The 26730-nt window shown below is 40.6% G+C and overlaps 1 protein-coding gene across 3 annotated transcripts in view; it reads left to right on the forward strand.

The window, feature by feature from the left end:
• The window catches only part of LOC121301490 (phosphatidylinositol 3-kinase regulatory subunit gamma-like), a 45572-nt gene that overhangs the window by 2571 nt on the left and 16271 nt on the right, over positions 1–26730 (forward strand). For 2 of the 3 annotated variants that reach the window (XM_041230946.1, XM_041230947.1), the window contains exons 2-4: positions 8744–9459; positions 22597–22689; positions 23948–24022. In XM_041230946.1, the coding sequence (XP_041086880.1) occupies positions 9078–9459; positions 22597–22689; positions 23948–24022 (550 nt within the window). In that variant the 5' untranslated portion in view covers positions 8744–9077. The remainder of the gene's footprint in view (positions 1–8743; positions 9460–22596; positions 22690–23947; positions 24023–26730) is intronic. The other variant, XM_041230948.1, reaches the window with a different exon arrangement.

The following is a 26730-nucleotide window of genomic DNA, read 5'->3' on the forward strand; positions in this document are numbered from 1 at the left end:
ACACCATGCTGATCTTGAGAAGGTTACTGGCAATGGTACAGTATATGCCTGTGGAAGTGCTGCCAGCCACACTGCCTGCAGGTACGGTGAGTTGTGTACTGCGGGATTACTGTGTGTGTAGGGTAGGGTTCTTGGGGTTGGAGTGGTGCTGCTCTTGCTGTATTTTAATGATATTTCGATTGAACGTGTGTTTAGGGTGACGTTGGGTGTGTGTGAATTTGGAGCCATCCGCACACAGGCAGAGGGCGAGCGTGAACCCAGATCTTCTAGCGCCAGAGCACAGTGCCGATACAAAAGAGATGGCTCTTTTGATGGAGTGTATATCGGGCTTATTGTCTTTGTGTGTGATTATATCACCTACTATCCCTGCTGCTGCCTTCCCCCGTGCATGACATCTATCTAATATATATATATATATATATATATATATATATATATATATATATATATATATATATATATATATATATATATATATATATATATTAGATAGATAGATAACCATCTGGATACATAGAATCTTTTCCAACTGTTAAGAGGGTAAGTAGTTTATAAAAGCCTTCAAAACACCCTTATTTCTGTGAGTAAGCCCCAGTTTTTCAGTTGATTAGATGCTCGGTGAGTCTACACTATGCTGTGCCAGTACAGTGTAGAGCTGAAACCCAAACGTTACTTCATACAGTCTGGTAGTGAGCACCAAAAAGCCTGCCTCTTTAATTAAGAGTTTTTTTTTTTTTTTAAATGTCTTTAATTGGTAATGTTTCAGTGAGGCAAAGTATGTTTGCTGGGATTTTTTTGCAGAATCGGCATCCTTCTGCTATTCATATTTCTAAGACACGATTCCTCCCATCTGTAGCACTGCTGTCTTCACATCTACGCCACAGGTTTCAGACTGACGCGTGCGTGTGTCTCTCTGTGTGTGTGTGTGTGTGTGTGTGCGTGTGCGTGTGCGTGTGCGTGTGCGTGTGTGTGTGTGTGTGTGTGCGTGTGCACGCACTGTGGTCCGTAAACCTACAATGACAATAATATACTGTATTTCAGAGATAAAACTCATCAGGAAACCGCGGATAAATGAGTTTCTACTGTCTATATGTTTGTGAATCGGTCATTAGAAATTCTGGCATGTGATTGGTTAAAGCCTCATAACCAAAACTACATCCAACTGTTGCCCCTGTGACACTGTTTACGATCAGTAGTTTTAATTTTTGTTTACAAACTCCCTCAAATTACGCCCTGACACTGAGTGACCTTCCTCTCTTCGCACAACAGCCCCCTGTTGGTAGCTATAGTTTCTACTGACACCTCCATCCATATTTCCATACACAGTGTATAGTACTACAAGAGATACAGCAAAGGTGACATCCTGTATTTACTGTAACATTGCAGGGGGTTCTGGAACCCTTTTAAAAGCATACTATAAAGTGTGGGCTTCAGTACATGTCACTGCTGTGCTACAGCTGCTATACAGTGTGGTTAGCCATTCACTAAGCATTTAAACCTGGACCTATCGGCTACTATTAGTAACTAGAAAGACAGGGTTCATTAGTGCTGGAATATGCTTCCAGATCCATTTGGAAGCATATTCCACGTGCAATCTGTAGCAGAGCACAGTAAAATAAATCAGGTTCTCTTAAAGAAAGACGATAACTCTCTTCTGTGCATGGCTGACATGATTTACGCCAAGGTTTTGCATCTTCTAGCTGTTGTTAAAGTTCAAGGTTTTATGAATGAATACAACATACAGCATCTTTGGTTGAATTGAAAGGTTGCAGTTAAAATGAGGACAGTAAAGTAACCTATGGCCCAGACAGGCTGGCGTGAAAGGGTTGTATTGGGGTTGTGCTGCAGCTTGCAGTCCCGCAGAATGGCTGCTGTGTTTTTGTTCACAAAAAGTACCCATTTCTAGTTATAACTGATTTTTTCCCTTCAGCAATTCCTAAACACGCTTATAACACTGTCTTTATATGTACTTCCTGATAAACAATAAGGCTAACATCTGTGTAACGTTCCCTCAGATTTCATGATTTGATCATTTGGTTCAGTCCTGATTAGGACATGCGTCCAAGCATTATATTTTACTGTGTAAGTGCCCTTCACTGGTTATTCATGAGTAAGCCCGACGGTGAACTAGAAGGAACACAGCATTTGGTATAATTTCAACAATGGATGAGTAAATATAGCCTAAATGTTAAATACTTTTACTGCTAATGTTGATAGTCCTGCAAAAAACATTTTATGCATTGTCTAGAAATGTTCCAAACAGAATAGATTTTGCTGTGCTGCATATAAACTGCTATAGCTGACCAACCGTGTAAATCATGCCTTGAATGTTTTAGTAATGGGTTTGTCATGAAATATTCTTTCAAAATGGATATTTGCCTATTCCTTCATTTTGAGTCAGCTGGAAAACAAGCATGATTCAAACCATGTTAGTCTTCATGCCCTGCTTTCCCTTGCCAGAAATCTTTCTCATGGTAAATCCTCTTCTACAGAAGTATCAAGTGGTTCTTTTTTAATACAGTGTAAGCAGCATTTGTTAAATATTTGTCCTAGCACTATATATTAACAATTTTAAGTTTAATATTTATGACAACTAACTTCAGAAACTGTTAATTAGTAAGTGTCTTGTTTGAACTGTTAGTTGAAACTGAATCTGTTTAGCCTATCAAGAAGTGTTAGGGGAACATGACTGAAGTCTTTAAATTGTGAACACACTGAGCTAACCTAACCCTACATAGTACTTTAAGCACAGTACAGTAACCAGTGCAGGAGGGAATTAAGTTTGAGATAGAGCAAGGACAGAGGGAAGGAGACTCTTCTCCACACAGTGAGGGGATGGAATGGGCTATCTAGTCATTTGCTGAATCACTGGGATATTTAACAGTACCAGAAACAGGGAGAGCACACAGTAGCTGTGCCTGGGGTGCTGGGTATTTAAATCCTGCTAATCCTGCTGTCAGCGGGCTGGGATAACTCTGTGATCGCTGCCTGTGCTGCTCATTTCATTTGAAGCGCTTTTTAAAACCCCAAAAGTAATGACTAAAGCTAAGGTTTACAATTTTAGAAAAAAGCAAGCTATGAAGGTATGAAACAGAGACTAACAGAAGTAGATTGGAGTAAAATAGAGAAAACATCCACAGAAAAAGGATGGCTGTTCTTCAAAAATGTAGTACTAGAGGCGCAAAACAATTACATCCCTAAAGTAGACAAGTCTAAATGTAAATATTTTGGCAATATAGTTTTACTAGATCGATTTAAAAAGAAGTTAGAAAGGCCAAGAGAGAAATAGAAATGAACATTGCTAATGTTATTTACAAACCGCTAACCAAGATCATGCAACAGTCTCTTGACACAGGGGTTGTACCGACAGACTGGAAAATTGCAAACGTAATACTGATCCACAAAAAGGGAAACAAAACCGGTAACTACAGACCAATAAGACTGACTTCTATTATATGCAAACTTATGGAAACTATAATAAGATCCAAAATGGAAAATTACCTATATGGTAACAGGGTCCTGGGAGACAGTCAACATGGTTTTAGGAAAGGGAGATCGTGTTCAACTAACCTGCTCGATTTTTTTTTGAGGATGCAACGTCGATAATGGATAATTACAAAGCATATGACATGGTTTGTATACATTTCCAGAAAGCTTTTGACAAAGTCCCGCATAAAAGATTAATTCTCAAACTGAATGCAGCTGGGATTCAAGGAAACACATGTGCATGGATTAGGGAGTGGTTAACATGTAGAAAACAGAATACTGATTAGAGGAGAAACCTCTAATGGAGTTGAAGAAGGAATCTATGAAAAAGACCTAGGAGTTTTTGTTGACTCAGAAATGTCTTCATCTAGACAATGTGGGGAAGCTATAAAAAGGCCAACAAGATGCTCAGATACATTGTGAAAAGTGTTGAATTTAAATCAAGGGAAGTAATGTTAAAACTGTACAATGCATTGGTAAGACTTCATCTGGAATATTGAGTTAGGTTCTGGTCACCTCGCTACAAAAATGATATTGCTGCTCTAGAAAGAGTGCAAAGAAGAGAGACCAGAATTATTCCGGGTTTAAAAGGCATGTCATGTGCAGAAATCTGAATCTGAAAAATTTAATCTGTTCAGTCTTGAACAAAGAAGACTACGCAGCGACCTAATTCAAGCATTCAAAATTCTAAAAGGTATTGACAATGTCGACCCAAAGGACTTTTTCTACCTGAAAAAAGAAACAAGGACCAGGGGTCACAAATGGAGAATAGACAAAGGGGCATTCAGAACAGAAAATAGGAGGCACTTTTTTACACAGAGAATTGTGAGGGTTTGGAACCAACTCCCCAGTAATGTTGTTGAAGCTGACACCTTGGGATCCTTCAAGAAGCTGCTTGATGAGATTCTGGGATCAATAAGCTACTAACAACCAAACGAGCAAGATAGGCCGGAAATGGCCTCCTCTTGTTTGTAAACTTTCTTATGTTCTTATCTGAACGTGAAGCCTATTGAACTGTTCCTGACCTCCTCACACCAATTCTAATAATCCCTCCATCATACCAGCAGTCCTGATAACCAGGCTGTCCAATCCAACCTGAAGCCAGTCTACCACTGCAACAGCAACACAATGGGCATATTCAAGCATATTCAAACATATTCAAGCTCATATTCTGCTTTCTTTTTTTTCAAATTTTGACATTGATTTCCACCCAGTATTCAATTAAAGTGTACGGCTCTGCTCTGCTAAATCTGCCCCATAACAGACTGTTCATTTTGAATATAGAATAGAATAGCTCTTTGCAACTGCTTCCTTCTCCCCTAAAATCAGTAATTAGTTATTTGAAGTACACCGAGCTAGCGCAATACAGACCATCTTATCTAGCATATGTGATCATCACTTTGGAGGGATCACGTTTGTTTGTGTGAAAGACGATCAGAGTACATGTTAAACGTGTATTCAATTTATTGATATTGTGTTACTCCTAGCCTCTCGCACTCTCTTCCATGCTGCTCTGTCCCAGTGAAGGAATGCAGCCGACACACATGAGCTGCTTCTGGGAGTAAAAAATAACAACCAATTTGGAGTGTTTTTAAATAAGGAAATATTCTAAATCCTTGCCCTTTTAGTTTACTTAAAAGAACTCGGACAACCGAAGCTTGTCGCATTTCACCCGTGTGAACGAACTCTAACCAAACGATGTCTAGTCCGAGACACATTATCAAATTGTTTTTGCTGTGAGTGTGTGGGATCCAATGCGTTTGAATGGACCCTTATATACTATGGGGTTCACATCCCACAGCTCATGGCTTTGAAAGGTCAGATTGACATGTTTCATCTAGTTTAACATTACTCTCTCAAATTCATCTAGTTTAGGGTGCAGATTTTATTTTGCACCAGGTGACCGCAGGATTCTGGGAAGGAGAAGCATGCTGTCTTACTCATGGCGGTGAGCAGGGATTCAATCTGGGATGTACGTACATTTACACAAACCGAGAATGCCAGGGGCTTACCAAGAAAAACAGGACATGCCTAACCAGGGGAGCAGAATTCTCCAGTCTGCTCAAGACTTCCCCTTTAAGAACCGGAACAGATCCCTTTGTGCTCTACAGGGATATGTTGGGACATGTCTCTTGAAATGGAAAAGGGGGGATCTAGAAGTCTGATTCTTTAACTCTGGTTATTGGTGCTGTATTATAGCAAGAAAGGGGTTTCAAAAGTAACTTTGTCTTGTGACATTTTAACATGCATCTAGAGAACAGTTTTTCCAATCATGATGAAACTTTGTAAGGTGTTTCTGTAGCTCAAGTTAGTGAGCATTTCGGAGGGATACATGTAGTGATGGATGGAGCTAAATATTTTTAAGTCTTTGGGTGTCTTAACATTTTAAAACCTGTGGTATTACACTAGGTTAAAGAAAGTTCCCAGCTGCCTTTTAGGAAGTCTGTTGCTGCTTTACTTCCTGGATCAGCTAGGTTTCTTCTGGGTCGTGTTCATCCAGTTGTCATGAAACTTGGTATTAACAGTTTTCAGCATACTTTATTAAGCATATCAGATTCCGGGGATATAGGAGTGTGTCTGTCTGTCCGTAGATCCGTCTGTTATAGTTCACACGCTAAGGGTACAATGGTGTGATTTCCCAAACCGAAACCTACATTTGCATAAAATTTCAAATCCAACCAAAATTGACTTTTTTTTTTTTTTTTAAATTGTTTTTGTTTTTTATGCGTTGACAGTTTCAGCACTAACCTGGCGACAGTTCCTCACGCACTTTCTTGCATGTAGATGATTCATATTAACATCCCATAATAGTCAATATAGTGACACATCAAAAGTAGTGACAAGACTTGTGTGTTTGATTCTGACAGTAGGGATAACCACAGTTTTATACTGCCTGGAGTCTGGTTTGTAAAACAGTTTAATGCTGAAAGTGCTGTGCTAGTACGAGCAGGCGTAAGCAAACACCCGGCCTGTGTACCCAAACCTCAACCCTTTGTTGTAAAATGCATCCGAAGACGTGAAGCTGGAAGTGTGTCGAGTCTGTTAAATGACTCTGTGTAGACCTCACAACAAATGTAATAAACTGACTAAAACAGCCAAATGCAAAAGTATTGAAGGAAAATAAAAGGTTAGCTGAGGCCCTGAACCATTGTGAAGCTGGAAGAGAAATGAAAGGGATGCTGCAGACAGATAGCTGCAAGCTGCTTGAGTTGGGGGTACCAGGAAAATAATAAATAAGTAAGTTCTTTCTACATTGTGCCTAGTTGTATAATTGATACATTAGTATGAGCAATGCAATAACACTGTAATCAGTTTGTCACTAGGGTTCTACTTAAATCGCAGAGAATTTACAGATTTTTCCCAGGTAGGTCATAGAATAAAATTAGGATTTCGCAGACCTGTTAAATAAACCTAAGTAGATCATATTTCACATCACAGTAAACTCCTAAAATAGTGGTACTTGCTTCCTTACTAAAACAGAGTGCTGTCATTTGTTAAAGGCAAGCATGCAACATCCCTCAGCAGTTGCTGCTGACATTCTCTGTGTTGTGAAGACTTGCCCATACATTGGGACTGCACGTTCTGCATCCACTCAATTGGTTGGAAGTGCAAGGCAAAAGCTTTGCCAAGTTATACAGATGCGGAAATCGATTGGAAACAGGCCCAGAACCTCGTTACCCGAGGACATCTGGCATTCTTTAATAAAGGCCATATATGCAGTACTTCATTGATGTTGTTTGTCCCATTCACAAATTTATTTTATTGGTACCGAGTCAAAAGAAGGAAAATGTGCCTATTTGGGTCTCAAATTGTAACTGTGTTTAAAAAGTAAGTAGTAGGTTGTTTGAAGCGAGGTGGCTGTGCGAGATCGTGTCAGTGGTGCTGATTTCACCAGGCTGCAGACGACAGGAATACTTCTCGTCTGCGCTGACTTTCACGTTCGTTTTCTAAAAGCTGTGGTTTGTTTTATGTTCTGTTCAGCAGCCTCTGTATTAGCCTTTCGTTTAGTGTGTGATTCTGAAGCTAAATAGCGATCGACTGCATTTTCTCCAAAGTCACATTACAAGATGTGCTAAACAATTTGCCTTGATCTGCATGTAAAGTTTTTTTGGGGACATTTCTTGACCCGATCCTCAGCCAAAATGTACTTACTTTAGTTTGCTTTGTCATCCATTTTTGGTGTTTTACCTCCAATGCTGAAAATAAAGTAACAATGCAACAAAGTAACACTGACTTTGTCCCACCTCTTGCTGTACAGTACAGGTCACAGAAAAGCCAGTACAGACGCACTGATAGGCTGTTTACTGTTCACATGTCAACTATGTTTTAAATCAAAGAATGTTTGTTCCTTTGCAGTGCACACAGGACTGCAAAGGAATAAAAAATTAAAATATTATATAGATAAATAGATAAAATATCTTCAAAATTAAGATATGTCGTTTGCGATCACTTGTGGTGTGCAGTAGTTCATTTAAATTTTTTTTTTTTCTCTCTTCATGCTTGTCCTGTATGCATTGGCCCTAGAGGTGAATTTTGCAGTGATCCCTCAATTTCCATGAAATCACGAATTAGGTCGACCCCTAGTAATCAGTTAAAAAAACAATGTGCCTAATACTGGTATGTGCCATTCTCAGGGCTGCACAAATGCAGTTTGGTTTTCCTGTTGTAAATGTAAACTTTCATTTCGGTTTTACCAAAAACCAACTGGACGTCAGATATTGATACAATAGAAAAGAGCTGACCATCGCTGACTTGCGTCACTGTTTGAGGGTATCAGATGCTGGGGGTGTGCGTGCCTCTGTTTGAGGGTATCAGATGCTGGGGGTGTGCGTGCCTCTGTTTGTCTGCATGTCACTGTTACATTCATGCATATATCTGGATAACCGCGTGTCCAATTTAAAACTTGATATTCAACTGTGATTAATTGCCATTTCTTACTTGTATACTATTCTGTACTGTTTGTAAGTGTTTGGTGGCTACCTCTCATCAAGGTGAGTGTGTGTTTCGTGCACACTGTTTGCTTTGTCAGGCCTGCATTGTGATTTATAGATAACCTGTTGTGGTTTGCCATTGACGTTCAGTGTGTGAGATCTACACTAAGCACAGTAGAAGTGTAGCTGCTGCTAACAGGTGTCAGTGGTTGAGTGTCTTATGTACATCTCATGGTCTGCCACTTTCAATACTGAGAGCCCTGATTTTATATTGGATTTACACCCTTTACTTACTTACTGACACATTTGTTTTATTTCTTTTTTAGGTTTTGTCTTTTGACTGGGAGTCCTGGACAGGATTTTCAATTTTCGAGGGCGACTGACAAAAACCAGCTCATCCACGCTGTCAGATTGGAAGCAACCTTTTCAGTTCTCTTGCAAGTCAGAACTGTTCTGGTTCGGAGGCACACCGGATTATGTCAGTCAAGCTGTCCCTTTGTTCTATAGTCTGGTTGAACCAGGGCTTTAAACTGAGGGGAGTGCTTTTGATCATGGACCTTGGGCACCACTGAACAGCTGAGGACAGCACCAGCAGCATGATGCTTACTTTAGGTTGATTTTGTCAGGACTATAAACACTTGTATTTACAGACACATCAGAATGGCTGAAGCTTTTCAGTACCGTGCGCTCTATGAGTACAACAAGGACCGTGAAGAAGACATCGATCTAATGCCGGGAGACATTCTGACCGTTAAGCAGGCGTCCCTGCGTGCTCTAGGCTGCACAGAGGGGGACGAGCAGCATCCAGGGCACATTGGATGGATTGTGGGACTCAACGAGCGCACCAAACAGAAAGGAGATTTCCCAGGGACCTACGTGGAGTATCTGGCTCCAGTCGTGGCTCCGGCCCCCAACAAACCACGGCTGCAAAGACCCCTCCCCGCAGCCCCAGGGACTGGCCCTCTGCACCCAGACTCCACCTCCGAGTTGCAAGGTAGGATTGCTGGCCCCCTGCACCCAAACTGGATCTCAGCGTTGCAAGGTAGGATTGCTGGCCCCCTGCACCCAAACTGCATCTCAGCGTTGCAAGGTAGGATTGCTGGCCCCCTGCACCCAAACTGCATCTCAGCGTTGCAAGGTAGGATTGCTGGCCCCCTGCCCCCAGGCTGCATCTCAGTGTTGCAAGGTAGGATTGCTGGCCCCCTGCACCCAGACTGCATCTCAGTGTTGCAAGGTAGGATTGCTGGCCCCCTGCACCCAGGCTGCATCTCAGCGTTGCAAGGTAGGATTGCTGGCCCCCTACACCCAGGCTGCTCCTCCGAATTGCCAGGTAGGATTGCTGGCCCCCTGCACCCAGGTTGCTCCTCCGAGTTGCAAGGTAGGATTGCTGGCCCCCTGCACCCAGGGGGCTCCTCCGATTTGCAGGGTAGGATTACTGGCCCCCTGCACCCAGGCTGCTCCTCCGAGGTAGGATTGTTGTAATTCCCTGTTTGGTGGTATTCCTGATAAAGCTGTTCCACACCTCGAGCCCTCCTGATCACCCATTTACAGACTAATAGTAATGATCAGTGCTGTTTATAATACAGGGAGTGGATGGGCTAATCTTCCCTAACTGATATATACATACTACAAAGTAAGCTAAGTTTGTAGGCAACAAATGATACGGAAGGACAGTGTGTTAGTTAATCATCTCTGCTTTATATAAAGATGTTAATGAGCACTCAGTCTTGCAAGTACAGTGGTGCTCCAAACCCTCTTCCCTCCAGTGTGGATTGACTGGGTTTCACCAGATTTCTTCATTTTACCCTCTGGCTAAGGACTGCAAGGACAACACTACTACAATGACTTAGCAGTCCTCATTCAGGGAACTAGTTTTTGGGATAAAATAGAAAGAACATGTTTCACACTGTCCATTTGTGGCCACTGCAGTCATTGCTTCCAAAGCTTTGCCCTGTAGTGAACAGTAATGAATACACTGAAGGAGACACTCTCTGACTCGGCACGTTGAAGTAATGGATGACACATAAAGCCCTGTAATCTGTAGTCCTTGGAAGATCTTTTAAAACCACAGAGGCGCTCAAATGACTATCTCCCATAATGCAGTGGTAGTGTTTTTACATACCTATAATATTTTCAGCACATTGTGTTTTAACAGGGGGTAGCTTGCTTCCACAAGGTAACGCTGAGATCTCGGGGAGGAGGTTGTGCAGTTGCAGGTCTGGGTGACACAGTGGCTGGTACTTGACTCTTACTCGTTGGCCTGTCCTCCAGGATGCCTTTCATCCTTCACCCCCCTGTAGAGCAAGTGTTGTTCCCAGTCTGCTGGAGGGGAGTCAGAGTTGACCTCAGTCCACAGCCTCTTTGACACATTCCTCAGTTCAGCTGTCATTCCATCGATCAACAATGTTCCCATTAGATTCTGTTTCTCCAATTGTTGTAGGGATTTTGTTTGAGGCCAGACCCCTAAAGAAAAGGGACCACTGTTATTCTAATGAATGTGAGTGGTCACTATATTGGTATGTGAACTGCAGAATCATGTAGTGCGTACAGGGTCTGCACACTTTTACTGTATTTTTTTCTGTATACAAGTAAATGATGTGCATAGACATTCTTTATATATATATATATATATATAATCAGCACAAAGACTGACTGAGAAGTAAAGGGGAGCCATGTGATTGAGAGCCAGGCCCAGCTGAGAGGCTGTCAGAACGGCATGGTGTATACTGCAGTCAGGAAATGAAGCACACGTTTTATATGTTAGTGCAGGGACAAGTATTCCATCAAATACTGCTTAAAATGTATTCCCTGGCAAAAGCTACTCTTCATATTCATTTATATGTCCAAATTTATAAATGGCTGCTGAAGACATCACCATCTGTGGGATCAGTCATGGAACAAATGCTGCTCGGAAACCAAGAGAAGGCGAGTTTATCCTCAAACTAGGAACTTTGGAACCTGTTGGAATGAACATTCTATTCTGACATAATCATGACATCATCCACAGAATTCTTGGAAAAAGCGCTGTGTTTGCTTTTCTTTCTACACAGCTGAAGGGCTTTTGTCCAAAGCATCCTGAAAAAAAAAAAAAAATGTATTTTTTTAATCGTGCACGTTTTTCATTTTTGTACACTGCAGTTTATACCTTTTGAAAGGAAGTAAAACTGCAGTGCACAATAATTATTTATTTATTTATTTATTTATTTATTTCATGTTGCCAAAGGTTTAAATGATTTTAAACAATAAATAAATAAAAAATAGGTTTGATTTCAGGACATTTCATTCAAACTAAAACCTTTAACAGTTTAACTTCAAATTTCCCTCCGCAACACAGTGTGACTGTGCACAGGGAACGTTCCGAAATAATGCCAGACAATATTTAAACATCAGATTGTTCACAAACTGATAGGGAGCTGGAATCTGTGGCTGAATTCGACATTCCCACTCAATCTGATGTTTGGGCGCATACAGATTATTATACAATGACCAAATAAATTCAGAACAGCAAGCTGAGATGAGAGAGTTTATTTTTCATGTAGTGCTGATGTACCCTTTAATAGGCTTTAATAAATATGTTGGTTTTCTGTAGCTTTTTACCCAAATATTTATTCTGGCTGGAGATTAAATCTCCTGCAAATGTCACTTTTTTCCATATATCTGGAGAATCTATTATCCAATTGTTATGACACTTGATATTAATATTATTTAGTTAAACTTTTTGAGTATCAGATTTTGGGGGTATAGGGGTCTGTACTCCAGTATATAGCGAAATAAGCAAAATCTCCTACAGTACCTAGCGACCCAAATACAGAAAGCTGAGATTAATATTTATTTAAAGATTAACCCCGGTGCAAATTATAAACCAACAACTTTCAAACTGGGGTTCCTGTTCTTTTGACTGAACAGGTGTCTTTTTTTCCATTTGGGTTGTGTTCCAGGAATAGTGACCTCAGGCCCAGTTGAGATAATGCTCTCTGAAGCGATTGCTTGTAGCAGGACATGCGTTTTGATGGAATTGCAATCCAGCAATTTGCAGGTCCTGTCATTACCAAACATGGGCTGTGCTGTCTAGCGAAGTGAAAATGAATGACTGTGTTGAACAAACACTGCATCCATCTTCACCTGCTCACTGCCCACCGTCACTGTGCATTTCATTTCTGTTCAATTCTGCCAAAACAGCTCTTAAAGCAGGAATTCAGCTGTAGGAAGCCCAAAGCAGGGTGTGAATTTGCACACTTTAGCAGGCATTCTTAAAACTCTGCAAAGGGAGAATTGGGGTTATTCAGTGTTTGTTTTGGAGAATGCCACAAAATAAATTTCACTGCACAGTTTGAGTCAGACATGTTAGTGTGTTTATTTTATTATTTAAAAAAAAAAAAAATCCTGCTAAATCTGCTCTGAAATAATCTGACTTCTTACATACTGGATTGTAGTTTGAAAAGGCCTCTCTCTTCATCGACGCAGTCAGTCTTACCAGGGGCTGCAAGTCTTTCGTTGATTTACGTGTTGAAAGAGATCCAGGCAACCATGAAGGGAAATCCATTTCTCTTAACCAGGCTTGGTGCTCACATTGCTGGGTTGTGATTTATTATATTTCAAAAAAACTAAAAGGGCTGACTCAGTCCTAGAAAGACCTTTCTGTATTGCCATAGGGACGAGTCTCCTCAAGAGATGGATACACATTTGTTCAACTGAATACAATATATAATGTAGAAACTGTACATACTTTAGAGGATGAACATTTATATAGAAACCACGTTTTGCTGTTTCATCAGTTTGCTGTTTAGATGCACGTAAACCTTGCTAAATTGATTATTTCTAACAAAATACCATCAGTGAGTGTACAAAACCTGTGCCCTATTTAAGTAGAAGGATAAGTTTTACAATTCTCATTTTCTTTCCAGACTGTAGATGTATGACGTATTAAAAGCACAAGTATGTATTTGCTGCCCCTTTTGAGTTCTGGGGTGCTGAAAGGATTCCATTTCTGGCCTGACATCCACTTTGGGGGCTCATAACTCTGTACCCATTTACCCCGTGACGCTAACTGTGGTGAATTATCTGCAGTAACTAGAGAGAAGGTGATAACTGCAGTGGTTCAGGAGTTATCACAAGTACAACATGACATGCTCTTGCTGTCATTGCACTTTGGTCAACATTTGCCTCCTTCACATTAAAATCCATGACCTCATTATTAAACCGGCAGAGCAGTTCTGTGTGTGCAGCCAGTATCAAGAAGAGATCTTGAATGAGCGAAAGATCTGGCCTCTCCAACATGGCTGCTTTTCAGTGCAAACCCCCCACCCCCGCATCCCCTAAAGACCCATAACTAAAATAATAAGACTTCAGAGCTAATATTTTGTGATTCTTCTTGAAACTCTTCCAGGTACATTCACGTGTGATATAAAAAGAGTACAAGATGGTGAGATGGGCCATTGGTGCATTTGGTGTGGAATAACCCTTATACAATTCACAGTAAATAACCCTTACACAATAACCCTTATACAATTCACAGTAAATAACCCTTATACAATAACCCTTATACAATTCACAGTAAATAACCCTTACACAATAACCCTTATACAATTCACAGTAAATAACCCTTATACAATAACCCTTATACAATTCACAGTAAATAACCCTTACACAATAACCCTTATACAATTCGCAGTAAATAACCCTTATACAATAACCCTTATACAATTCACAGTAAATAACCCTTATACAATAACACTTATACAAGTCACAGTAAATAACCCTTATACAATAATCCTTATACAATTCACAGTAAATAACCCTTATACAATAACACTTATGCAAGTCACAGTAAATAACCCTTATACAATAACCATTATACAATTCACAGTAAATAATCCTTATACGACAAACGTCAGTAAAAAACACCTTTCTTAACCTGTGTGGACTAAACCATACCAAGCCCACTACAGCTTGAACACACAGTGCACCAATGAAGCGCCAGATCGTCCAAGAATAGAACCAGCCCCAGTGTCAATCTGTCTGTTGCACCAATTAGAAAAACTACTTGAGGGCAATTGCCACACCCCTTCCTTTTTATAATATCCGCCCTTACTGTGGCATCACAGAAGTTGGAAACGTGACGGACCGATTGTATATGATGATAAATTACTAAAATGAATACATTAAAAAAAATGCATTTTGATGAAATGTCATGTGACCGGTCATACATCTTGCATATTATTCAACGGTTAACCACTTTAGAGTTTATGCGGTTAACTGTTTAAAATTCCAATCCCTACAAACTGAGTTTTGGTATCATGTTACTTGGTGGTCCAGTGGTTAAAGAAAAGGGCTTGATACCAGGAGGTACCTTTCTAATCTCCACTCAGCCACTGACTCACTGTGCGCGGGACCCTGAGCAAGTCACTTAACCTCCTTGTGCTCCATCCTTCGGATGAGACGTGAAACAACGGAGGTCCTATTGCAAGTCACTCTACAGGAGTTGCAGATGCATAGTTTAGTCTCCAAGCCACTTTGTTTAAAAACGTCTATTAAGTGACAAATTCATTTGTAACACTGGCTTTGATGGGCTTATTCCCGGCGCATAGGATTCTCCAGACAAACTCAAATGCTGTTACAGGCAGATTGAGAATTGTGAACTCAATATCAGAGTAACAGAACCATGCAGAATGATTACAAACACCATCAGATAGCAAGGGAAATGTAAAAAAGACAGAAATTACACTCCAAGGCCAGCATTATAATAAAAAGCCCCATGTTGGCACTGTGTTTTGAATATTGCCACTTTCATTAATAACATTGAGACATCTAGCTGAAACGTTAGTCATTGAATGTATGCAGTTTCTTTTAGTATTTGTAATTGTAGCTGTACTGTGGAGGTTTCAGGGTTCCCGTTGTTATGAAGTACAGTCTCGGCTTCACTTGTTGTTTACAGACACAGGACCCCTTTATATTTTGCTGACAGCACTTGGTGAAAATCCAGCTTGGTGTTTATTTAATATCTCCCCAGTGATATGTGTAGGTACCCACATGGCACACTTACAGAGAACCGCTTATCCAGTTGCAAAAGAACTTAAAAAGCATCGCATGAATGTGAAATTACAGAGTGTCTGAAGTAACGGACTGTACTTCGTATTCACTTTTCTATTTCATTTTTTGTTTCTGACATCACGTCAAGGGGAATTTTAAAACACTTGTTTTAAGTTAGCTGTCAGAATTTAGCTCTCTGAATCCTATCTGCTTTCATATTTAACGGCACTGTTTAACAATCTGTGTAAAAGTTTTTCCCTACATGCCACGAAACCGTTAAAGCAAAGATAAGAGGCTTGCTCCCCTCTGGAGCCCCAGCAAGCCCCTTCTGCTAACCACCCCAACCTGCCCCTGTTTCTATGGCTGGGCTTAATCTCTCTCAGTAATTTCCCTTTTCCAAAAAACCCTGGCTCCCTGCCAGCACAATCTGCGAGAAGAGAAAGCTATATATCAGGAGGGGTGGGGGGGTATTTTGCTGAAACAGCACATTCCAAGCAGATCACATGACTGCTTCAGTATTTGCCTTGTATTAATTTACATTAGTCGCAGGGGGGGGGCTGCCTTGTTCCTTTTCCAAACCACAAAGTTCCTGGAGAAATGGTAATTGCACCTGAAAATGCTGCAGAATTGTATTAAGAATGTGTTTTTAGAGGAGAGGATAGAGGGATCCAGTATCTTAGAACTGCCTTTTATTTCATTAAACTCCCTTTGTAGTCGTGAAAACTAGTGGATTTGACATTTAGCAGAGCCTGTGAAAAGGTATCTCCGGAAAACTCCTTTGTTGTACTTCTTGCAAATGGAAATGAATGGCTTCTCCAATTCTGTATGTATTGTTATCCTCTCATTGTGACGTGCGTTTGTCACTCTTTATATTTTTCAATACATCTGTAAAACCACTTAATAAATTGTGATGAAACTTTGTTTTAAAAGTTATTGGATATATGGTCGGATTCTTAGTGGGATGTACAGGCACTGTTACATGCATCTTGAGAACGTTTTTCCACATGCTGTACACCAGTCATTTTAATATACTTTAACAGGAAACTAACACCTCATCTCCTTGATAAAAGCTCATCTAGGTCTTAAATACCAGTTTCCAATTTTAATGAAGCTATTGCCTATGCTATAATTTTCTGTACATAAGGTTGTCATTTGAATTAAGCTGTGACGGGAAATAGCCATTACTGACAAACTTGTAACTTTTAAATCTATTCATTGTGGCAGCACCAAATAAGATTAAAAACATGAATGCCAACTTTGTTTTGAGTTACACTTTTTATAGCTTGCATTTGCAGTTTTTCTGCTTGAAAGATATTTGGTCCAGGTTTCTGTATGTTGCACAGTTAGTAAACTAGTCTCGCTCTGCAGCTCATTTTGAAAAGGGACAGTCTCTTCATTGAGGCAAGAAAAGAGTGTTTGTTTAGCTTGACCTTGTTTCAGACACTCCTGCGAGTTTGACAAGCTCTTTGACTGTGTGGTATCCAGTTCTCTCTGGTAGATCAGCCCAGTCATCTCTTTGTGTGTTGGATCAGGGTTCGTGTCTGAAGAAATAAAGGCTGTGTGGAACCCGCCCTGAATAAAGCCTGCTATCCTCATATGCTACTTTTAGTACATGCCGATCTGTTTAAAAGAAGGCTGTTTATTTTCAAATGTAGCACCAACAAGGACTACACAGAAGAACAGTACATTGTTTATATTATACAAATGTAAAAAGTATTTTAGTCTGTAGAGGTGTAACAGTACAACTATAAAAACATTTATTCATTCAAGAGCTCTGTTGTGCTTTTGGTTCTTGTATTACTATAGAAACGGTACATACTTCTATTGCAATACTATATATCATGTATAGAAAGGATCGCGATTAATTTCTGTGAAGTTCACGGCTGTAAATCCAAAATTAGACAAAGTTGGTTGATATTTGCAAAAATGTGTGCTATACTGATAGATGGATGAACAGCCCCACATATCCCCAGTCTGATACTCTCAATACCCTAAGTAGGGTTATACCAGGCTGACCTGGAGCTTAGACCTGTCATCTTGAGGCTCTAAATGTGGACTGTTTGTTAAAATAAATGTTAGGTCTCAGAATGACAGTTTAAAAAGGACAAGAGTCTTTCATGATGGGAATTTTGTGGTGGCCAGAGATGAAATATCGTTTTACCTTGGATGGGACTGCCATGGGGTGTCATTGCAGTCTGATATCCCATTCTTATTTTTTCTGGGGTGCGTTGGATTCGATGTTGACCAACTTTAGCTCATTTTAATGTCATTTTTTTAAACCATTTTTTTGAGAGTGCAGATATTGAGAAGGACGTCTAGTGAACACATTTCATTGGATTGAGCTTCTGTTAGTGTTTCTAAATGGTTATGGATGTATTTCACTTTAATGCAGTTAGAAGGTTCCTGTTGCTTCCTGGGACTGAGTCCCTTCCTGTGCTTTTGCTCAGATTTACTCCCATGGTTTTTTCTAATTGTAGGATCTGTGACCTACAAACCTTGTGTGCTTCAAGCAGAGGTGGGGTCAGTTCCATTTTTTCAATTCCAATTCCCTTTTAATCAATTCAAATTCTTATTCCAATCATTTTACAACAAAGGCTTTATTGAGCAAATAAATACTGTATACAACTTAATGAACGTATCAGGTAACCTGATAAAGCCTATGGCATAAACTTCAGTGAAAACAATGCCGTGAAACGGAGTAGGAGTTGGAACTGTATAAGTGAACTGGGCTTGGAAATGGAATTGACCCCAACTCTTCAACATCGATGCCTGTGGCTAGAGGGCAGGCTCTTGCTGCCTGTGGCTAGAGGGTAGGTTAGCGATGCCTGTGGCTAGAGGGCAGGAAGTGTAGCTGTCCACTGACTCACAGACCAGACTGCTAAAAAACCAGCGCTCTGCCATATAGGGGCCATGACCCTCATTCAGAGCCCCCATCTTCTTTGTTGTCTGATCAGATAATACAGGTCATAAATGTGACCTCCCTCTTAGTGTTCCAGAACCAAGAAGCACATTACCTTTGCTGATCCTGTGTTGTCCATATCGCAGCGATTTATATATTTTTCAAAACGTGGTTTTTCAACATCACATTCCTTTGATATTTTTTTTTCACACATCATAGGTAAATGGACTAGGGAATTGCTTATTTTTTTAACTTGACTCAGGAATGTTTGCCAGGGGAAACATTTTTCTTGTAAGCATCGTATCAAGTTCATGTCCCCTCCTGCAACAATGCTGGTGATTTGAAATGAGTGGCGTGTGGGAACAGAAAAGCAGCGCTGTTACAGAAGGGGGCGTGATCTGGATACACTGCGATCCTTGGAGAAATTATTTTTCTCCTGGAGAATGCACTCAAGTAAATGTTGAGAATATTGCCCAGTTGATTTATAACCCATGATGTGTGGTTTAATTTCAAATGAGTTGGCAATATGTTTAAAAAACAATAACTGTGATATGGACAATTCAGGACAAAGCAAAGATAACGTGATGAGTTTCTTGTAAACGCAGCAGGGGGTTCTGGAACACCTTGAGTTTCAAATCAGTTGATTCAGCATCTAGCTCAAAAAAGTAAACTGACAAACAAAGGGGAAGACTGTGTTGCCAGGGTTACTACCTGGTACTGGCAGAGGAGATGAAACGGTTAGCAGAATAAGATTAATAAACACATGGTTAGCTGGCTGGTGTAGCAAGAAGGTCTTGACTTTAAAAACAACAGGGACTGTTGTTTGGGAAAACATGGATTTATTTTCAAAAGACTGTCTGCACCTCAATAAGCTGGGGACAAGTAGGCATGCAGAACATAGTGAAAATCATGTAGTTAATAATTTAAACCTGGGGGGTTTTAAAAAATAGTCCCATATTTTGGGACTTGCTACTATTGCTTGTGCAGATTACAATTGTAAACAACTTTGTGCTGAGGAGTGCTCTTCATTTTTTAATCTTTATCTTTTTAATGTGTATTACCGGCCTGTTCATACCAAGTGCGTCCTGTTTGTCAATGCGCTGATTTCCTGTCTATTGTGTGCTAAACATGACAATCATGATCATACCTTAGATTTCGTCATTTCTCTGGGCTTTGCTGTTGAGAATTTGTCAACAGTAGATCTTACTGTTTATGATCACGTGTGCATTCGTTTGGGGCTGTGTTGTCTTTACACATGTGGCACATACTATTAAAACTTGTGTAATAATTATTTTACCGCAACAAGCTTTTATGAAATAGTGAGACTGTCAGCACTCACTGCTACCCAGTCTGTCAGTGAGATAGCTGACAGTTATAACCACCTTATTAACAAATACTTTTGTATAGCAAACTGCATATGATGTTTGGAAACCACATACAATGAAGCTCTGAGGACAGCCATACGTTGCTAGTTCTCAGATCTTATTGTCATCACAGACTTTTAAATTATTATTATTTTTTTTTTTTTAATTACCACAGTAGAGCTGTTAAAATAATTTCCAGCCTTTTAAGTACGTCCGGCACTGTGAGTGTTTACTGATGGGATTGGATCTGTGCAGGAGCCTTCAAAGTAACAGAGCAAGTTAAGAGCATTGTGTTTGAATTAAATACTGTATCAACCAAGCTACAAATACAATGCCTTGGCAATTATTTTCTAAAGTAAGACGGCAAGAAAGTAATGTTTGGGATACTACAGTAAAACAACTAATCAGTGTGACCATGTAATGAGATGGCACCCTACAAAACTTCAAACAAAATCTGCGTTTAGTCATCTGAGCGACCTTTTTTAAAGTAAGGGTTTTTTTTTCTGTCTTACTCTCACTGTTCTGTTTTAAACAAGTTTTTTATTTTTATTTTGCTTTGACCCCCCCCCAACTGGTACAAATCAACTCGAATAAGGTAGAACATTTTGTATATATTGTATAACAATTGAATATATTTAATTACAATTTGCATAAACTGATATAATCAATTTAATATGCATGACAGTTTTTAAAGCGTTCCTAGCAATGTTACGCAGTAATCCACAGCTCCACATTTATTGCTGTGTTTTTTGGACGATTTTTTTACCCTTCATAAATCAATGCATTGGCTTTTTTGGAGAACGATGCCAATATTGAAAAACTAGGCATTGCCCAAGCCTTACTTTGTTTGTTTATTTAAATGGCTGTATTTGCTCACTCAGCCATGTTTAATAACAGCGAGCGGCATTGTAAGCTGTAGTTATTAGTTGGTACCCTACCTCAAAGGATAAACGCTTTCCAAAAACTAGATACGTTCGCACAGGATGAAAGCATCAGCCTCCTCTCTCAGCAAGATGCACTTGGGTTTGTTTCTGCAGCTTTGAACACATTCCTGCCAGAGGAGGGGGGAGGTTGTGTTTTTAGATTTTTTTTGGTTCAAGCCAGACTTTTTGATGATTTTTTTTTTTTATTGGCACTTTCTATATTTGACCTTCTCCACCCTTGCATAAACTACAACAAAGTGAGTGGGGGTGCCTGGGAGAGTGTGTGTGTGTGTGTGTCTCTGTGTGTCTCTGTCTCTGTGTCTCTCGGCAGTCTGTTTCCATGTTTTAACATGCACGTGTGAGCTTTGTGTGTATCTCTCTCTCTCTCTCTCTCTCTCTGTGTCTCTCTCTCTCTCTCTCTCTCTCTCTCTCTCTCACTCTCTCTCTCTCTCACTCTTCCCCCTCTCTCACTCTCTCTTTGTGTCTCTCTTTTTCTCTCTGTCTCTCTCTCTGTGTGTCTCTCTCTTTCTCTCTCTCTGTCGCTCTCTCTCTCTCTCTCAGCATTCTGTTTCCATGTTTTAATGTGCACTCGTGAGCTGGAATGTGCTGACCTGGCAGTTTGTCTGAACTCCAGGATGAATAATCAGACGTGGTTTATGCATTCGCTGCCTGGAACCTCGCTCTGCCAAGCTCTGTACTTGCGGTTACGCACAAAAGGAGGCTTTGGCTAAAATAAAAAGCCTGGAAGCCATTCAGGTTTTTCTTGTTCAGGAGTTTATTGCAATCCTTTACTGTGCTCAAGACTCCCAGCCTCCTCACGCAATAGTTGTGTAGTTTAATTCCCCTACTGTTTCCACAGTAGTTTAAATGGAAAGGCTGTTCTTTCTGCCTATAGTTTCATAACTTTTACTCCAGTCTTAAATAACTCCTTTTGAATAGAGAACATAAACCTTATTTAAAATGGCTTCTTTTGTATTATTATTATATACTGTTATTTTAAATGTTTTATGGGTCTGATTGTGGCAGTTGTATGTGTGACATGCTATAGAAATGCATTGTGATTTTTTTTTTTCTGCTATGTACTGTACAGTGCTTTGCGAAACTTTTGTATAAAAAGCACTATATAAATGCAATAAATAAAAAAATAATAATTTTTTAAAAAATAATTAAAAATTTTATATCGATCAATTTAGAAAGCCTAAAATGCAAACATTTAGACTAAAAGACACAGAGAAAGCCTTCTAGTCCGTTGTGTTGAAATTGCCACGCAAGTGATTTCACACTGCTTGACAGATGTAAGTGCAAAATGCAGTATCAGTGCCCAGGAAGCAGCTTGTTACAGACGCTTCCATCCAAGCTTCTCTGGATTGAACCATCGGCCCACATGTTGATTAGAGCAAATGATTCCTCATCCCTGCCGCAGTCTGGCTGATTCTGTGTCTCAAGGAACGAAAATATGGCTAAACAGAATAAACAGAAATGTTCCTTGCGGAAGTGAAGCCTTCACGCAGGCGCGGCTGTTTGTTATTTCGTTGGCTCATGAATGGCCGTCATGCATTTTGTCTTGCTTAGCCCAGGTCAAAGCGTGTCGACCCACATCCAGAGCTAAAGTCAAGCCAGGTACGACCCAGGTACGTGGTTTCACATTACGCGGGATTCTGGCCTGGGTAGGCAGAACCCGGGTCAGGACCCGGGTAGGAGTGCCAGTGTGAAAGGGGCTTTAGTCACACATACATGAACAACCCCCTCTCTGTTACACACTGCTCTCGCTCACTTGAATTCCAGGGTTTTCACTCCTGTTCGCTTGTTTTCGGCACAGAATATCTGCTTTGTCAAGGGCTGCGGTGTGGTGCTCTTAATGAGGGAGTCCTCTCTGCGCAGATAGTACAGTGTCTGTATTGGGGGGCTGGGGCTATGCATTTTTTTTTCTGTGTTATAACTGGACCTTGTTTTTTGTCTTCCAGTCTCCTCTCTACTTGACCTGACAGAGCAGTTTGCTCCCCCAGATAATGCCCCCCCCATTCTAGTCAAACTGATCGAAGCCATTGAGAAGAAAGGTAAGGACATGGATATCTACGCTCAAAGGGAGTTGACAAAGTGAACCCCTTCAACCAAAGGATACAGTTTGATATCAAGTGGAGACTCGGAGGGCAGGAGACTTCTTCACACACTGAGGGACTGGAACACCTCTGCAGCACTAGGATCCTTCAACACCCGATTTGACAAAGTTCTGAGACTAGGATAAGCTGCTAGGATAAGCTCAGGTGGACCGAATGGCCTCCTCGTTCGTACAACTCCTTTCTTCTGTTTAAATGAGATTAGAGCTTGTTTTAAAACTTCAGAGTGAATTACTGTAAAACAACTGTTACAAAAAAAAACACAACAGGTAGTGGTTTATTGAAGGCAGTTTTCAAAGCTTTGAAAAGCCTCCCTCTTGTTTTATACAGTGCCCCTACATTTTGAAGATGTTTGCGATCACGTTTAATACTTTTGACTTTAAACTCTAGCGCAGTGTTCTATGCAGGACACTACTCTGTAGCCCAGTTAATTTCATATTCAGTGTTTTACATAGACAATCAGATGCTGCACACTGATCGTTTTACACAAAGAGCTGTTGCAGCTGTGTGGTTTGTAGTGCTGTTACTCAGGTCTTGTGTTTATGTGATAAGTCAGTGTTAAGATATAAACACCCTTATGCTGCATACATTACTGCAACCAGAACAGACTTACCAAAAAATAAACAAACAAACCACTATTTGAGAAGGTTTGCAAAAACCACACGGGAACAGTTTTAAAAATAAAGTGAAACTATAACTAAGATAATAACACAAACAAGCAAAATTGTGGGAAATTGTTTTAGTGCAATAGGGGTCTGTCAGTTTGACATACTGAAGCACTGATGCAGTTTAACTTCACCAGCTTCACAGTCTGCATTCAAAAGCAGGTGAGCTGCCTTTGCGACCATCCTCTGGATAAACTGTGAAATTCATTATTTTCACTGTTTTTAGTTTTTTTCTTTTTTTTTTTTTTTTTTACAAACACTGATAAATTGCCAGGTTTTTTTTTTTTTTTTTTTTATAAAAAATGTAAACTGAAAATAAAATGAAAATCTGTTCCGACAGCAATCTCATAACCAGAAGTCTGATGTCTTTGGAAATGCAGGACAGGGTGATTCTGCTGGTTAGATTGGTTTGCCACTGCTTCATAGCCAAGTTTATATGTTTATGAATGTGTGTATTATTCCTAACCAGTGGTTTTAAAGCTTGTCTTGGTCTTTGTGTGGATTTGCTGTAATCATTGTTTCACTGGCTGCAGGTTTGGACAGTGAGACTCTGTACAGGACACCTGGCTCCCTCGCTGGCTCTGAAAACACACAGTCCCTGAGAACCGGTAAGAACGAGTTTGCAAAGGAAATCCCAGTTGCGGCAGATGGAGGAGATTAATGCAGCAATAGCACTGTGACAAAAGTTAAAGCTGTACGCTGCAATATTAAAAGCATTTCTAACAGGGCTCCACAGATACTCACATTCTCCATATAATTCCCCCCACTCCCCCCTCGCGCTCTGCACCGATTCCCACTCCCCCCTCGCGCTCTGCACCGATTCCCACTCCCCCCTCGCGCTCGCGATTCCCACTCCCCCCTCGCGCTCACATCGATTCCCACTCCCCCCTCGCGCTCTACATCGATTCCCACTCCCCCCTCGCGCTCTGCACCGATTCCCACTCCCCCCTCGCGCTCTGCACCGATTCCCACTCCCCCCTCGCGCTCTGCACCGATTCCCACTCCCCCCTCGCGCTCTCGCGCTCTACATCGATTCCCACTCCCCCCTCGCGCTCTGCACCGATTCCCACTCCCCCCTCGCGCTCTACATCGATTCCCACTCCCCCCTCGCGCTCTACATCGATTCCCACTCCCCCCTCGCGCTCTACATCGATTCCCACTCCCCCCTCGCGCTCTGCACCGATTCCCACTCCCCCCTCGCGCTCTACATCGATTCCCACTCCCCCCTCGCGCTCTGCACCGATTCCCACTCCCCCCTCGCGCTCTACATCGATTCCCACTCCCCCCTCGCGCTCTACACTGATTCCCAAGTCGAACAGTTTGTCAGTGACTTTATTTCTTGACTATTTCTCAAGCCAGGCAAAATTTAGAGAGAAATGATGACCTACAACGACTCAGAATGATTGCAAACACAATACAATAGTAAGGGGTGTCTAGAAAGCCATTCAGATGACTCCTCCACCCATTGTGTGTGTGAGATCTGAAAGAAGGGGTAAAACTGCTGCACTTCCAGAGTGTGCAAAGGGTCAACAATCAGAGCGACTCTGATCAAAAGTCATCCGCTCAAAAGATCACAGCGCCAGATACACTTAAAGCTAGGGCCAAAAGTTTAGCATCACCTGGAATGTGAGGGTTGAGACATTAAAAATTACATGAACATAATTGGAATCTTTTATTTAACATCATGTAATCAAAGAAACTCCAAAATGATATCGAGCAGTCTACCGGAAACCATAATAGTATTTCGTGTTACATTTCAAAGTGTTTGGTTTGGTAAGTACATGGAAAACTCCAAATCGGTAATTCAGTATGTTAGCGTAACATTATTCAGCAGGTTTCATTCGACTTATGGAGCCATAGCTGTGTACGTGGTGCTGCACTCGCATGTACAGTTTTGAAAGAAGCACATGTCATTGCAAATATTTACTTTCCTTTTAAAACCCCTGGTTCTACACCAGCTTAAAGAAAATACTCGGTTTGCTCGCCTTGCCTTCCTGAAAGTCTCTTCCTGCTTTACTTCCTTGGTTATTTCACCCCAGCAGTGTGATCTGAGGATTCTCTCCAGGAATTCTGTTCAGCCGGGCGGCAGAACATTATAAAATGAACTCTCCCTCCCTTAAATGTATAATACAACAAAGAATTTGAATAATGTGTTGTCTTTCGTTGACTAGATCTGGTTGTGCTTTTTTTATGTTCTACATTTTCTTTTTCATTAGTGTTTTATGATGGTAAATTATTGTGCTTATTTAGGCATGCTACGATTTGACTGGGGAAAGATAATGTAGGAACCTTTTCACTTCCTTTTTAGCTTAATTATTGAGCTCATTGCTTCTTTGAAATTGTTTTCTTTTAAGTTTTCAGGGTATTTTGTTAATGCACGTCTCTTTTTGTTTTTCGCTGTTGTACATTTTTTGAGTGCAGCAGTTCATTTTAACACAACAGTACTCGCACACGTTTGGTCATCATCGTAACTGCTGCATGGAACCGCAGTGTAATAATCCAGCACCTCTGCACTTAAGCATTTGTATGTCAACTGGCAAGTGTTCAGCTGATATCCTATCAAGCCTTTCTTCTTAAAGGTGTACAGCTTCTATACATGAACCCCCAATATCTCTCACAAGCACATGGGTACATATTTTTACGATATCACAACAAAAGGATACACTTTTTTATATATTTTTTTGGTGCATATGTATAGCTTATGTACTATATGTACAATAATACAGACTTAATGATAATGACCAAATGTAATCTTATATTTTTTAATAAAGTAGCCGGTGCAAATATAGTGTTAGGCAGTGGATTGTGCCGATAGCCGATTTTTTTTTGAAAATCCAACATTCATTGTCACTATTTTTGCTTTGAAAATAATTGGCACATTTTTTTAGCAGTCATTTTTAACGTTTTAGCCTCTTAAGTGCTTAGAAAACCCGCCCCTTCTACTCTCTGATTGGTTAAATGTTGTGTCAGGACTGCTGTCATGTAGTTCCAAGATTTTTTTTTCAGCCGGCAATGCAACGTAAGGAATATCCCCTAGAAAGTGTCCTGAGGGTATCGGGTGATTCGAGGGCATTTTCCAAACACTCCCACTTTTCACTTTCAGAGCTCGGCAACTCTACGAAATCAAGCCACCCTGCCCCAACCCCAACCCCAACTCTAACCTTAAGCAACCCCTGCACTAAAACCTAACCTCAAACCCAATACCTAACCCTAAACCTAACCATTAATAATCATCTGATGCCCTCAGGACGCTTTCTAGGGGATATTCCTTTGTGCTGACCCAGCAACGTGCAAGTAATCTAGTGTGCTAGAAGTG

The sequence above is a fragment of the Polyodon spathula genome, chromosome 27, assembly GCF_017654505.1.
Source record: "Polyodon spathula isolate WHYD16114869_AA chromosome 27, ASM1765450v1, whole genome shotgun sequence".
Classification (NCBI taxonomy): Eukaryota; Metazoa; Chordata; class Actinopteri; order Acipenseriformes; family Polyodontidae; genus Polyodon; species Polyodon spathula.